Source organism: Doryrhamphus excisus, linkage group LG17 (genome assembly GCF_037039965.1).
Source record: "Doryrhamphus excisus strain RoL-2023G ecotype Guam linkage group LG17, RoL_Dexc_Guam_v1.1, whole genome shotgun sequence".
Lineage (NCBI taxonomy): Eukaryota > Metazoa > Chordata > Actinopteri > Syngnathiformes > Syngnathidae > Doryrhamphus > Doryrhamphus excisus.
Window position 1 is genome coordinate 9,557,150 of NC_136373.1, and position 15,500 is coordinate 9,572,649.

A 15,500-nucleotide genomic window follows, 5' to 3' on the forward strand; every position below is an offset into this window, starting at 1 on the left:
TTCTATGTGAATGTGCATATTTACGTTGTTATAAATATAAACAATTCATATTTTGTGGAATGGAAAGATGGGTGGGTACTGGTAATTATGCTGAAAAACATTGGTGACACACTAAAAGTTATGTTCATTCTTCATGTTAGGAATGAACAGATGCATATAAAATGGCACACGAAAGTACCAATTGTTGTTCCAAAAGTGAATAAACTTTGGTATGTTTCGTGATTGCTACTAGCCAGAGGTGGGCTACACCCTACCCTGGACTGGTCACCATAGCAAAAAACATCAAGAGTTCCCATTCAACCTAACATGCATGTTTTTGGGACATGGGATCATAGTAGCACGTACGAGGAGAACATGCCAACGGAGATCGGAACATTGTGGCCATCATGCTAACCACTCGGTGAGGTCGAAACTATATAAATGAAGGACAACATACACCATCAAATTAAATAATACCATTTTGCTGCGGGTTAGACAAACAATACAAAGATGTAATCTCTTTCATGGCATCTGGCACATCAGTCATAAAAACACAATAGAATTAGTTCTACAAGCACTAAAGCAAGAAAAGCCAATTATATTGAAATAGTACTTTGCACTTAGCTGGTTAGTTTGGACTGTACAGTATAAGTGTCACGTTTTGTCCCAATCTCACATTTCATCAGCACCTAAGAGTAAAATATTGTCATGTAATATAATTACATTACTTGTAATGTAATTTGATGTGCATCAATGAAAAGCATCACTCCTCAATGAAATGAAATAGTATCTCACTTCTTACCAGACCAGCATTGTAAAGGCAATATCAAGTGATATAGCTGTAAAACTAAAAATATCTTTGTACAAGTATTTAACATTAAATACAATAGAATAAAAATACATCAACCATTATTGTAATCCATGACCGACAATGTGCATATTGGACCTACTGTACATTCCAGCAGTTGGCGACCTTTTTCATAAGTTCGTTTTCAAGTAGAAGTACCATTCGCCAACAAGCGGCGAATGCCATTTGATGGTATTTGTCTTTTCTTTTTCCAACCATTTGATGGTAAATGGAGCCGTCCTTCACGGCCTGTTATCTTTGGCCAGAGAGTGCATCATCCAATTGACCTTGGTCTTCCAGCTTTCACGCAGTGCCTCACTAAACTTCACTTTAAAATTCTTCAGTGCCTCTTCCTCCGATTTGCCCAAAGCTAAAGAGTCCTACAAAAAACAGAATAATAATATATTTTTTTGGACATTCCAGCTTCCCGGGGAATCTGAACGGAATAAATTACAGTAAGCATGTACCTTCAGGTACTGAATATCCTTGAAGGAAGTGAGCTCAGGCAGCCCGGCTGCCTTCATCATTGCAAAGAGGTTGACAAAGAGCGTTCCGTTCCGACACAGGATCTTATAGGCCCGTTCGCAGTACTCCCTGAACCTAAAGGATGCCAAGTATTTTATCAACCCCAGTAAATAATACACAGACTGACTGAAAAAAACAATATGCAGCACCTCTCAAACTTCTCACTGTTGTTGGTCCGTCCTTGTTGGATGACATGGACAAAATCATACGTCAAAATGAAAGGCACACGTTCCCTGTTGATGCCCAGTTTGCGCTTGAAGTTACCCAGAAAATGTCCAAAGTCAATGTGAAAGAGCTGAACAGAGGGACAATTTGGTGAGGTTCTAAATCATATCCATCACATAAAGTAGCTTAAAAGTGTCTAAACAAAGGACAATTTGCAGAAGAATTGGAAAATGAAGTGGAATCAACTGGACACATTCTGATGACATTTGTGGCGCCACATGGGTTGCGCTGAAAATGCTTCGGAAAACATGCCACAGTGTATGTTGTACAAATACAGTCGTCCTTCGAAACCACCTGGTTAAATGATCTCTCCCTTGCTCTATCCTGTTTTCTCCATAGGAGGAGGATGTCTACATTTGCCCCCATGGCAATCCAGCTCCTGATTTCCTACCTAAACCTAAACAAGCTTTTTCATGCAGGCAGCATGCTTCTCTTCCTCTCTCTAGATACCTACAGGTTACATCCAAGCGCCCTCTTGTGGTGAATTTGCATCATGATTGTTTTTCTCAGAAAGGCAACATAATGTAATGTAACCTCACCTGTCCTGTTTCCCTGATCATAATGTTGTCATTGTGACGGTCCCCAATACCCAGGATGTAGGTAGCTACACAGTAGCCAGCACAAGACAGCGTGAACTCCTCAATGGCTTGCTCAAGCTTGTCTCTGGTCAGAGAAGACAGCAAGAAGCAACATTTTACACTTGTCCCTTTACGGTCATTGCTGCTTACTAAATTGGTCGGAAAAGCTTCATGGAAATGTTCTGCTTGGTCAAAACCACACCCTCTTCTGCAGCAACAATTGACAACTACAATAAAGTATCTGTGCATACTCACTCCGGGTTCTTGGATTTGAGCCAGTTGAGCAAGGCATCTTTGTTAAAGGCGGCAGTGGCGGCACTGTTGCTGTTGTTTCGCTGGATGTTGGCGATGGTGTCCGAGTTCTTCACCACCTCAATGAAGCCCATCTTGTCCCCGGTGGACAAGCATCCGTATGGGATCATTCTGTCCTCACAAAATGGCTTTTCCTCCAGGAGTTGTAATTATTAAATTCATAATATATGTCAAGTAAAACCCTCCTACCTTAGATCCAAACCTTCTTTCTTCCACAAGTTCTCCATGAGCTGGATCATCTGGAGTGTCAGCATGTCCTGTCGAAGATCTGGATGACAGAGAGATGCAATGTATATAAGTTCTTCATGCTTCTCAATTATCATATGATCTGTGTTTTCATTTGCAACTCACCATCTCCATTCTTAAAGATGATGCCCACCATATCTCCTTGAGCGCAGGGACTCTTGTACATCAGCCAAAGCGGCTTCATCTTGGAATCCATGAATCTGCACTTTTCGGAACTGCAAAAATGGCCAACTTACACTTGAAGCTGACAACCTTCCCACCAGTGTCTAAACGTAGTGAATGGTGGGTACCAAGTACCTTTACGTGGACAGTATTAAAAATGGAGAGCAATGGGCGTACTACTCCAGGCTGCTTTTCATCCAGACCCATGACAATATTCTTGTATCCTCGTGTAAAACCCAGCAGTATTATCTTTAAAGGCTGAGGTTGTCAATATTTATTGATACAATTTTTGCCCAGTATTTCAGAAACGGATGTATCCTGGCGGATTTCTATGATAGGTTGTCACAGGGTGCCGTTTGGCACATATACATCTCCGTACCCCCAATGGAAGACAAGCCATTTTTAGACTTTTCCCCAGTGTGTGGGTGTGTGTGTGTGTGTGTGCGTGCGTCTCTAACCAGATTTCAGCGAGGATGATGCTGGGGTTGAGTGGCGACAGCAGGTTGGACAGAGCCTCCGTGTACGATTCCTGTCTGATGCACAGCTTCAGGTCCTCAGCGTTCATCTTCTGTGGCCCTGATTTAACAATGTCACTTAGGACCTTCATTTTGCCTTGAGCTTCGTTCTGTACATAAGGGGGGGGCAGAAATATTTTTTGTGAGTTGGTTGGGCTGTGTGCCACCTTTGGACGTGTGGCAAAGCCTTGCATTATTCAAATCCTCCAATTAAAAAATGAATGATAATCAATAATACAATAAATATCGTCCTTGTTTCCGATTTATCAGATTTGTCCCTGTTTCTCTCTGATCCAAAAAGTCAGTACTCGGGTTGACATCCTAAGCCACTGAGATTTGTCTACACAAGTTGACCTAGTTTCCACATTGTGCCGGTGATTTTGCAGATGAGATGCGGACGATGAGGGCTCTGGCATACTCCTCCATCATGAGTACCTGCTTGCTTAAGAGCTTGATGTGGTGGATGCTCCCCCTGCAGTACGCCTCCAGGATCAGACCAAACCTCAAGCTGACAGATGCAACGTGGATCTCCGACCTGATTCCATGAACAATGCTTGGTCATCAAAATGTTCCTGGGGTTCTCTTCCACCGCCTGGTGTCTCACCTGAGATGCCAAAAGAGAAAGTGTCCTATTCTCCTGTTGAATAAGGCTCTCTCCAGTAGGAACGTTGTCAGGTCGCAGTCCAGGTAGGACTCATACTTCAGCACCTGGACCAGCTGGATTAAATACTGAAGCAGCTCATCGTCACTGTGGCCGAAGAAGATGAGAAGATATACCACAAATGGCAATACTGAACAGTATGAGCAAAACAAAAATAGAAATACGAGTACCTTAGCTTGCGAAGGCATCTGATGGTGAAAGAACGAACCGCAGGGTCGGGAAAACTGTAATCTAACAGCTCCAAGGCCTGAATAGCAGGGAGTTCTGGCCAGTTCCTCAGGAGACCTACCATCTGAAGAGGTACGAGTATATTAGCATCACATGGTCACATGGTGAATCTTGCCTCCACCAAGGATGTTCATACCTTACATAGGAATTGTAACCTGGATCCATTATACAGATCTGATCATATCATGTATTTATAATTCCAGTTTACTGATGAAGGGTTTACGCTACGTCAAAAAGACATGACATACCTGGACAACATCATCTCGCTTGCTCCACTTGGTGATGAGGAGCAACTTGGAAAGACTTTCTGGATAAAGGTCTCGAACTTCTGTGCGGAGTTTCCACAGCAGCTCCTTCTCATCCTCAAAGAACTCGGTGTAGTTTTTGTTGTCCATGATTTCTTTTAGCTTCAAGTGCTGCAGACGGAACAGCATAAGGACAGTACATAAGAACCATTTGCCATTCCCCTTTCTCAATAATGTGCAATATATGGAATGTGGAATATATATGGGAAATGTTAACCTCTTCTTTGCTTGCAGCAGCTGCATCGCCATTTGTCTCCATGCCTGTGATCTGGAAGATTATTAATAGACTAATAAAGGTTAATAGACATCTAAAGTAAACAAGGGGATACTGCGTACCTTGTCAAGAGGAGGATAGTAGAGAGGATGTGGCCTGATGTTGGGGAAGCGGATGAGAAGCCCAGCCGCGCTGTCAACATTGGGATTCTTCTCAACTGTTCCCATGGAGTTCAAAAGTTCACTTTTGTCATCTGTGGGCATCAAGCAGAACGACTGACAACATTTACAGGGTCAGCAATAGGAAATAGGATTATTCTATGCAGAATTGGCTTCATGTTACATGTAACAGGAAGTAACACGCCTGGTCCACCAGCCCCACCCCCACCATGAGAAAGTGCTCGGAATCGAGCTAAAACCTCAGACTGGATGACTTTCTAATATAGCGGGTTGATAATAAAGGAATAAAGTGTTTTGGAGATGTCGGCAGAGAAAATGTATATTTTTCTGGATATATCTCAACAAAGTCTAAAATGGAAATGTCAACATGACAACTGTTCATTTGATAACAATGCACACCATGACTGTTACATGTCTGTTTAGTTCACCAGATGTGTAAGTAAGTACCAGGTACAGACGGCCATGCAGACAAAAGGACCTCGCCCGTTTTCAGCTGGTCTTTGTAGTCAAACACCATGGTGTTCACCCAGGCTAGAGGACAATCCTGGAATAAAGAAAGCCAAGACATATTTGGATACATTTCATCGGCAAGTGTCATTTATGAATGATCGCATGCAAATGTACCCGACCCGAGAAATGCCCCAAAATAGCCAACTTCCTTCAGTCTTTGTGGTCATGGGACTTCTCTTCCAAGCAACAGAAAGAGAAGTGGCCCAGAAAGCAGAAGTGAGGCCTGTAAACACACCTGAGTACAGTAGCATGTTTGACAAGCCCGGCCGTAACCCGGTCATCGAGCACTTTCACAGGAAAGGTCACTGGAGTTCTAGTCGTTGATTGAAAGCAACAAACTACTGAAGTGGGCTTTATCAGCTGATCAAATGTTCATTACATCATCTCCAAGCCAGATCTCAGTAGGGTAGAAGCTCCACCATTCTTCTTCATCACCTGAAAAATGGCTTTTGGCATGCTTGATGGGAGTGTTTCCAGGAGGCTATTGGGAACATTGGTCCAAGTGGTGGAGATGGCTTCACCAAGGGCATCCACTGTCTGGAACCGATGGCCTTGCCATCCATCCCCAAATGTTCTCTATGGGATGTCAATCAGAGGACGATGCGGGATGGTCTCCACTGTGCCAGGTAGAAAACATCTCAGGTGGATCTCCTTGTGTATCTCCTTGTGTCCCTGAGCTTCCATTTTCCTTGCCTATGCAACTCCACCATCTCACCAAGCTTCTTAGCTTGAGCCACCAGGAGGCCATGAACGTGTCAATGCCCGACAGAAAATGGGAATTTGGAGCAGTTTTTGGCTTTTATAGGCTGTGGTCTTAAACTTTTGTTCAGGTGGAAAACAACCTATTTCACTTTTTTTTTTAAAATAAAGTTTATAAATTTTTTTTTTTAGTTGTCTCACCCCTCTTCTTGCTTTTGCATATTGTAGCTCTACTTCAACTGGTCTTAAGACTTTGATCAGGTCTGCACATATATGTACACACAGACATAGCTATGTTTAGGAATAAAGATGTGTAATAATAATGATCATTTTATTAGGGTGTGAGAAGCTCTGCCTTAGTTGCTCTTCTTCAGGACTCCAACTGGTTGTGAGTGAACCTACTGGGATGCTTGCATTCCCTTTACCCTTCAACTCTTAATTATTCTATCAATAAGTACGCACAAGCCTATTGTTAGCATTCATTCTCAGGTCTCAGGTCCGTGTTTGTAACGAGGACAGGAAGTCATAACGTCCTTTTTATGATGGGTTAGTTTTACTGGTGAACCGTGGTCATAAATGTAATGTTGACTTTCACTTGTCCCTCCAAAAAGGCCTTTGGAGGCGGGTAATACATTGGGTGGCGATGCTGCAGTAGCTTAACAGTTTAAACAGGAATTTAGAATTCCTTGAAAATGTTTGTCAAGCTCCTCCTTCCTGGGAGATTAAATAACTGAAGCGGATGCAGCGTCAACCGCAGCCTAGCCACTGAACACACTTGCACAACTCAAGACACGCACACCCTCAGGACAAACACACACAGAGGAAACTTGTCTTCACACACACAGACACACAAAGACACACAAAGACACACATCCACCTCATCTCCTGGAAGTCTACCCCCAGAAGGCTCACCGCTTTCTTATTCTTCTTTTTGGTGCCACGCGGCTTCTTGGCCTTGTCAAAGACGCCGTAAAGGGCAAAGCACAAGCGGCTCATGCGCGGCAGGTCCGCCACGCAGATCTCAAACTCCATCCTTTGGTCCCACATGGGCTCGGAGGACACCGCCACCTCAGAACTGGTCACCACCTTACAAAGCAACTCACTGCCATGGAAGAGGCCGGCCTGCACCACCAGCTGGAGGACACACATGGGGGGGGGGGCATGGGGGGTTAACTGGTAGATTTACAGGCTCGACCAGATGATGAAGAGCTTCCTGTGTCACTCAAGCTATGAGTCAAAGGGTGTGCGTTGCATTTCCCTTCAATCCAATATGCAGGCCCCCCCCCCAAACGCCCCACCCACCGACTCCCTACACAAGCCTGCGTTCTCCTCGGGGTTGTGTTTTCTAGCATCTGGCTGCCGAGCACAGAAATGAATGATCATCATAACGTGAGACATTGGTCAGGAGTCGTAGCGTATGTAACAATATGGCCGCGGCTGGGGGGGGGGTACTGACACCACACAGCAAGCTACACGCTAACGTCGTCCGTGTGCCGACACACTACGATCACACATTAACCCTACTTGTGTTTGCATCAGACGATGTAACGAGCTGGGCTCCCTAAGTGTGTCAACAATCAAACCAAAGCGAGAAGGGGAGCAACAAAATGTTTTCTCAGAATCGGACTCCCAGAATGAGATGTCTAAAAAAACAGACACTGGCCCTCCCCGCTTCCTGTTTTGAAACTTTACCCAACCGCTATGATGAATTATGGGAAGCGTGTGGTCTGAAGCGTGTCACACCCCCACCCCCTCCACCCCCATCCCCTGTGATGTAGCTGTCTGTGCCGCCAAGCGTGTCCATGCCCACACCGACCTTCATGCCCTCGTCTGCGTTGACTCGGCTGCCCTGCAGCAGGTGGATGTAGAAGGGCTCGTCAATGGACCACAGAGACGAGGTGTTTTGCTGCATGGGGGGTCAGAAGAGAAAGGTGTACAATAACATTATACACAAGTGTAGCATATTATAGTACTAGTATAGTAGTAGTAGCATATTCATGTTGCTATGCCTACAAACTAAAAGCAATGATGATGTAGCTTTAAGTGTACACTTTGAAAATATACAATTTATTCATAGGGACTCCTTCTTCACGGATCATCACTGGCAGTCGTGTCTGGAACCAAGCAACAGCAAAAAAAAGGGATGACAGCAAGCTAGCAGCTAGCAAGCTACTGGTCTACCGAGCTGCTGGTTTGAAACCCCAGGATTACGGCATCAAAAAATAAAATCTGTGTGTTTTTTTTGGTATGGTGTCTTTAGTTAAGTTAACTTCCTGTTAGCAGTGGTTAAGTTATTTCACACTGTATGTATAGTAGAGACAGTTTGACCCTAGAACAGATTATTCTCATTTCATTAACATGATGGATTCGTTTGCCTTCACTGCCAATGGCATTGGCTCAACTGTGTGATCGATCGAGAGAAATTAGCAAATAAGAAGAAAAAGCTTTGCGGCTCCAGACTATTCTAGTCTTCGCTGGAAGAAGAGGCCAAGTGGCTCTTGGGGCTAAAGGTTGCCGACCCCCGCCTTAAATCATTCCAACTTTTCATGAAAATCCTTTCATAACAAATACTACCGTTGTACTTAGTACAATTACTTTCTTGAATTCAAAAGTGTTTGCATGCTGGTTTTGTTGGGGCACTCGACTAGTTCTTACAAATCCCACGAAAGCTGAGGTTCCACTACTTTCCACAGCCCCATGGCTTCCCACCCAACCTCACGGTGCCTGGGTCTCCACATCGAACGTCAATTATTTACACTGTGACATGAAGCTTGTTTGGAGTGTGCCAAAGTCCGCAATGTCCCAGCGGAACAATTGAGACAACGGGCGGAATGTGTTTCCAAAAAAACTCACCTTCTTCAGAGGCAGAGGAGGCGGTCCGGGCAAGGAGCGGCTCTTCATCTGACTGCACATCCGCCCGTGCTCCTCCTGGTATTTGCTGATGGTGGAGTGGTGCACCATGGTGAGGTGGGGATTTTGGCCATTCCGCAAACAGATGAAGATATACTAGGAAAAAAACCAAGAATGACGACTCACTATGACGATGGGGAGTGCTTTCTCCCAAGGAATACAGGCCTTCTTTTATTTACATAAATTCCATCAATTCTTGTTTTGTGTTGTTTTGTGTGTATTCATGAACATATAAAGCTTGCTTTTGTTGAGATTCTTGATGTTGCTGTTCCCAAAGACACTAAGCGGCAGCAAGACCAACACCTTCCTCACCCTCTCACCTCAATATCTCAGAATAGAGCCAAAGAACGTTTTGATAAATGTGTCAAACACCACTGAAGTTACGAAATACCTCATGAAGATACGTGAATGCCACTTATAAATGAAGGTAAAAGTAATGTTACAGCTTCATTTATCTCTTTCATTCATCATTTATATTATGCGTGTAAAACTATTATTGTGAAAGAGTATTTTGTGTCAACATGTTGGAGTCCATTACGTCGCTGACGGCCGACTTAGCCGACTTCCTGTTCCAGCTGCCATTTTTGTTGACAGTACGTATTGTGATAAAAATACATGACGTGGACTCACGCAGTGTATTAATAACACAATAAGAATGTAAGTCAACTGAAAAATGTATGCAAACGGAGGCAACATTTTGGGATAGGTTTTCAACCAAAAAACATGCTAACCGGGCAGGACCTTAACCAAGGTTCCACTGTACATCATCATCATCAGGTACATCATATTTGTCACCAATTAATTTCATAAATTGGAAATGTTACGCCCATTTGTAGCCCCAGTCCTAACCCCGTCATTTACCAGTCCTATAGCCTAGCCGGCGTGGCTCTGCCTGGCAACAAGCGTGGAGGTATAGATGGTGGTTGGCCATGGTGCACCCAGGTTTCCTCACATAAACACTCCATTGGACCAGACAGACGGCCAGCCTTCAGTCACTTCACCATCCCAGCCCTGGAGGCTGTTGGTTTGCTGTAGGTTGATGCAGTTCAAATCTTATTAAGGCTCGGATGGAGGTAGCTGCGCGCTGATATGAGTCAGCGTTGCAGGTGGTAGCATCAGTGGAACTCTGCCACCCAAAGCAGTGAGTCACATCCGTCACTCATAGTTACGATTGCGGACAACAAGGACAAAGCTACTGTCCATATTTGTCGGGAGTCATATTCCATTCCATTGGTCAATCAGATGGAATGGAATCCTGGGAAAGAAACAAATGAATGAACTCACCTTAAACTGGCAGAGGGGCTGTTTCCCGTAGATGAACTCCCACCTCCCGTTGACCTGTAAGGTGTAGTCCTCAGGTTCTTGGCGCACCGAGCGAAAGACAGTGGCTTTTTTTTTCAGGGCACTCCTCATCAGAGCGAGTGGCAGGTCTTGTGGCTCCTGCTGCACCATGAAGCTTTCCTGGCATGTGTTGAAATGGAAAGAAGCGTTCGGGTCTTACTGTAAGGTGATGTTGGCTGTGTGGAGGGGGATTAGCGAATATGCTGGCCTTGCCAATAAAACGTCTTCTATGAGTCACCACGTTTGACAACTACAGTCCTGTAACTCACAAAAGGTGAGCAAAGTCCTTACATTTCAGCAACCACTTTTACGACTTTTAGTATGTCTGCTCAAGGAACAATACTTTGGAAATGGAACTTGGATGGACTATAGTGTAGTCAGTGTAGAGCTATTTCCAACGTGAAAAGGAGCCTAAACACACCTCCAAGATACCGTTGGACCCCCGCTACTATTTTTTAGCCAAGTGAATAAATTCGGTAGTTTGTCGCCTTGAAAAGCGATATTAAAATGTTTGCCGACATGTTGGAGGAACGGAAGAGATCAACTCACATCACAAGCCTCAAACTTGACGTTGATGAAAATCTTGGCATTTTGGGACTTGCCACACACCGGCAGAGAGCAGCATGGCTCCAGGTCGCAGGGGAAAGTGTACTCCAGCCACTGTTGCCATGGCGACGACTGACGCTTCTGGGCCTTCTCTTCGCAAAAGGCTCTCATCTTGGTTCGAAATTCGTTCACCTCGTGGTTCTTCTGTGCCTCAAACTCATGGAGACCTACGAAAACAGGAATAGCAATTAGCATGATCAAAATCAACCAGAACTGTGACCCTGTGTCGTATTATATATTATCACATACTACAGTATTAATTGGCCCTGCACCCTAGAAACCGCCCATGAATGATACGGGAAAAGGCCTTCTGTCTCGGGCTGATACTGACACTTGGGGGCATGATACCTGGCCTGAGACCAGACAAACCATGTGATAACCTATAAGTACAGAATGAGTTCAAATGAAAACTGTATTATAACCCTAAGCCAATGTGCCTCCAGACCAAGATAGCGCAAGATCTGCTCATAGTGGGGGCCCAAAACCGTAGAGAGGGTTCTGGTAAGGTTGCTTTGCTCACACCATCCACCGTTTTCTGCGTTGACAAAAGACCATCTGCCTGCCACCCAGACTTGGGTACTTCCGATATGGATATTGTATATGAATCCTACTGCGGATTACTCCGTGGGGCAGCAAGGAAAGGGAACATTCCTGTCATGGAGTATTTCAATCGTGACGGATAGAAACACTAAATGCTATTCATGATGACACACCAAGAAGACGACAAAGAAAATATAAACATATGTACCCCCAATATTGCAATATAATTAAAATTCCATTTGATCATACTTCCACTGATTGATTCTGACAGTAAAGTTTCCATATCGTGTTGTAACAGATTTCACTTATGGATTGTGGAAGTTTCTCTGCCAGTCAGCTGCTGTGCTAGTTTGACGGTAGAACCAGCCCACCTTTCCCGATCAACAGGCTGATTTGAGTGTTGGTAAGTTTCTCCACGCGGTCGCCCTCCCGGGCCACCAGTCTCAGAACACCCATGAATGGCCGCACGTCGCTGATACGCCTGGATTCTTCCTCCAGCTCCTCCCTCTCGCCCGTCTGGTTGATGCAGGTGAAAACGTACGCTTCGGGATGGCCCAGAGCTGTGAACAGTGCCTCTCCTCTGGCATTTTTCCAAACCATCTACAGAAAAAGATGGATAAAAAGCCATTAATGGAACCAGTCGTTGCACTGAGCGGAGGATCATTGCATCATTGCAGCTAGGACGGAAGTGCTGACAGTCCTATCTGACCCTTGGTACGTACCAGGGGTATTCACCTAAATTCAAGCAGGTCCGGTGAGAGGAAATCTCCTCAAGCAAAGGTCAATATCTCGTAATGTCTAACCTGCGTTAGGATTTAGTGGCTGATACATCCTGAAGCAGCCATGTTGTTTGCAACAACCAACTGTTGGCTTAGCTTCCCTTGCCAGGATTTAGACCTGGGCTGGACTGGTGAGTGTAAACGTTCATGATCAGCTGTTAGTGCTTGTGAGTGGATGGGTCGGGATTAAGGTAAGGTAAGACTCTGGGAGTTCAGACTTGAATGGGGGTGTTTTGTCATATGCTCTGTAAGCATACGAGACACACTGGTTTGGGGCTTTCCTCCACGCAGAGATGTTCCAACAGAGCTCCAAACCAGGATCTCCACTCGGATGGGCCATATGGTATTTTCATACAGAATCTTCCAATGATAAGAAAAGGCCTTACACTGGTATGAATGATCTAAATGTAAACAACCCTGAAGGTTTTGGAACACTAAAGAGTCATTTCTTGTCTTAATCATCTTAAAAGCCTCCAAGAGTATGACAACTAAATCAAACCGTCTGAGGTGGCAGAACCGTTGGCATGGAAACGACACATTGACATTCATAAAGAGATCGGCACTGGAACGGCGGCCAAGGAGAAATGAGCCTTCTCTGCTACCCAAACTTTGACAAATGATGTTTGCTCTTTAGAAGATACATACAGGTCCTATATGGCAAACTTACCTTCTTGATACCGCTGATGGTGTCTTTATGAGACACTGGGAATGTGAGGTAGATGCCAGTTGGCAGGAGGAAGTCCATCTTGACCCCTTGGCTGCCTTCCCACTCCCACTCCTCCTGAATCCCATACTTCCCTGGGGGCATGGTGACCACAGCCTCTCGTGTACCATAACACTCTGGAGACCAGGACACCAGTGGTTAATACAGTGGCATCATACTGTCTAGAACAGGGGTGGACAAACTTTCTGACTCGTGGGCTTTGAGTCAACAAAATTGTCCAGGGGGGCCAGAAAATATATTTAACACACAAATAAGATTTTATACTTACAATTCTAACATTCTGCATTGAATTACTTGTCTAATTTTATCTGTAAAAGTGTCATACTATCAGCTGTATGTTCTCATGTCCCTTTTTTAGGAGCGCTTTAAACATTAGATCACATCAAATTAAGAAATGTAATTAGATTATTTTTTTATTTTTTTTTTTACTGAATAAGACATCCGACTAGCAAGTCATGTTGCCAGCTTGTATGTTAAAAGTTGAAATACTTAGAAAGCAACTGGCGGGCCGGATTCAAACACTTGGTGGGCCGCATGTGGCCCGCGGGCCGTGGTTTGCCCACCCCTGGTCTAGAAGCAATGGATCAATGACTGGGTGGCATCTTTTCTATGCCACCACCTCATTAGGACCATGGGGGCGAGTGGTGCACATATAGGCATATACCAGTCGCGCATATGGGCATATACCAGTCGCGCATATGGGCATATACCAGTCGCGCATATGGGCATATACCAGTCACGTATATGGGCATATACCAGTCACGCATATGGGCAATATACCAGTCACACTTACACTACCACTCAAAAGTCTGGGATCACTTGCAAATGTCTTTGTTTTCCAAAGAAAAACTAATTTTCATGCATTTCACAAACATTTTTATCCATTTCACAAATAATTAAAATGAATCAGCTGATTTTCAAAGAACGATCTACAATTTTGCATCGAGGCCTACGATCAACAACTGTCAGTCCTCTGCATCAATCTCCTGACATGGCTGCTAATCCAATTTACTCCCTTCAGAGAACAACACAAACTGGGTCTAACAAGGACAGAAAAATGATGCACTACAAAAAGACAAATATCTGAGAGTGTGTAGTTTAAGACAAACACCCCTCACAGGTCGTCACCTGGCAGCTGTACTAAATAGTAGCCATCAAACACCAGTGTCAGTATCAACAGTGAAGCGGCGACGTCAGGATGCTGGACGTCATAGCAGGACTGCTAAGAAAAAGCCATATCTCAGACTGGACAAAAACATTTCCAAGTGATCCCAAACTTTTGAGCGGTAGTGTATATGTAATATATCATTGACACATATGAACAATTAGATTTGGAGTTGCCCCCCCCCCTCAAGAGAGGAAGTGGTGAAGTGTCAGGGGCCATGAGAGCTAGGGAGTACTTTCAATGTTGGCCCAGACCTGCCTTGTACAAAGTAATTGTATTCAACAGTTTGCAGTTTGACTTATATATTTTAATATGCTTGTATGGGTCACTGCTCTCCGTTTCGTTGCATGTTCCTGGTTTCAGTTTTGGTTCTAGTCGGTAGAGGACAGATACATAAATGGATATCACCCCAGGAGAAAACCAAGAATCACCGAGTGACCCCAACATGCATATTGGAACTATACACTATATCTGCATGTTTATTGTTATGGCTGTAAGGAACCGAATCATAGCCGTGTCTAACATGACGGTCCGTCCTGTGGATAAAAAGGGCTAACCAAAATACTCCATTAGAAACACCTCTCCAGAAAGTGCAAGTACAAAGATAGCTCTTTGGAACAGAGCATTACTGTTTCGGTATTGGTTCCAGCAGGCCGACTGGACCCGATAAAGTCAACATTTATGCTACACAAACCAAATAGAGAAAGAGAGGAATAAAAGTAGTTGTTTTTGTGCGTGGTACAAATCAATGAAGTAACTCTACACTATTGATTTGGGGTAAGGGGACACTTGCGCCGTGTGAGGCACAAAATAAGCAACAATGTATAGCAAAAGTGGACATTGAGTGGAAAGTGGAAATGATCTTAGCTAATCAATGAGGCCCAAAAGAGAGACGAGACGATAAAAGCACTCGCCTGTCAGTCTGCACGCCGGGCACCTGTCCCCGTCTTCAGCGTCACGGAGACGATGGAGGGTGGACCGGCGTTGTGGACATGATCCAGGTCTAGGAGGTGTGACACCCAGCTCAGAAGGACCAGGTAGACGCCGATCTCCTCTCCTTCCTTGCCCGCCAGAGAAGAGTGGAAGTCCGTCAGACTGAGAGGCTCAGCCTCGCCTCGCAGGTGCTTGCAGCCAAGGGACCGTCTGACAAAAGTGGCGCTTCCTTCACGCGAAAAAAACCCGCCCACGTTTGTTGTGATGGGGGAAAAAATCATTTCAGTGAAGGGAATTTCAATAAATAGCCCATGTTA

At 44.6% G+C, this 15,500-nt stretch overlaps 1 protein-coding gene across 2 annotated transcripts; it reads right to left on the reverse strand.

The window, feature by feature from the left end:
* Window positions 1-445: 445 nt before the first annotated feature.
* On the reverse strand, window positions 446-15,500 carry pik3cd (phosphatidylinositol-4,5-bisphosphate 3-kinase, catalytic subunit delta). 2 transcript variants are annotated; one of them, XM_058085508.2, is made up of 23 exons: window positions 15,165-15,500; window positions 13,029-13,201; window positions 11,954-12,182; window positions 10,986-11,209; window positions 10,380-10,556; window positions 9,039-9,191; window positions 8,002-8,091; window positions 7,098-7,319; window positions 5,424-5,520; window positions 4,920-5,050; window positions 4,801-4,851; window positions 4,527-4,694; window positions 4,221-4,342; window positions 3,994-4,137; window positions 3,825-3,924; window positions 3,333-3,499; window positions 2,818-2,927; window positions 2,656-2,734; window positions 2,410-2,577; window positions 2,116-2,239; window positions 1,501-1,646; window positions 1,294-1,426; window positions 446-1,206 (listed from the first exon to the last, which is right to left on the reverse strand). In XM_058085508.2, exons 2-23 carry the CDS (start codon window positions 13,167-13,169, stop codon window positions 1,069-1,071), a joined length of 3,114 nt encoding a protein of 1,037 aa, XP_057941491.2. In that variant the 5' UTR covers window positions 13,170-13,201; window positions 15,165-15,500; the 3' UTR covers window positions 446-1,068. The 2 variants fall into 2 exon arrangements, with proteins under 2 accessions (XP_057941491.2, XP_078653847.1); XM_078797721.1 differs by lacking the exon at window positions 15,165-15,500 and having other exon boundaries at window positions 13,029-14,600.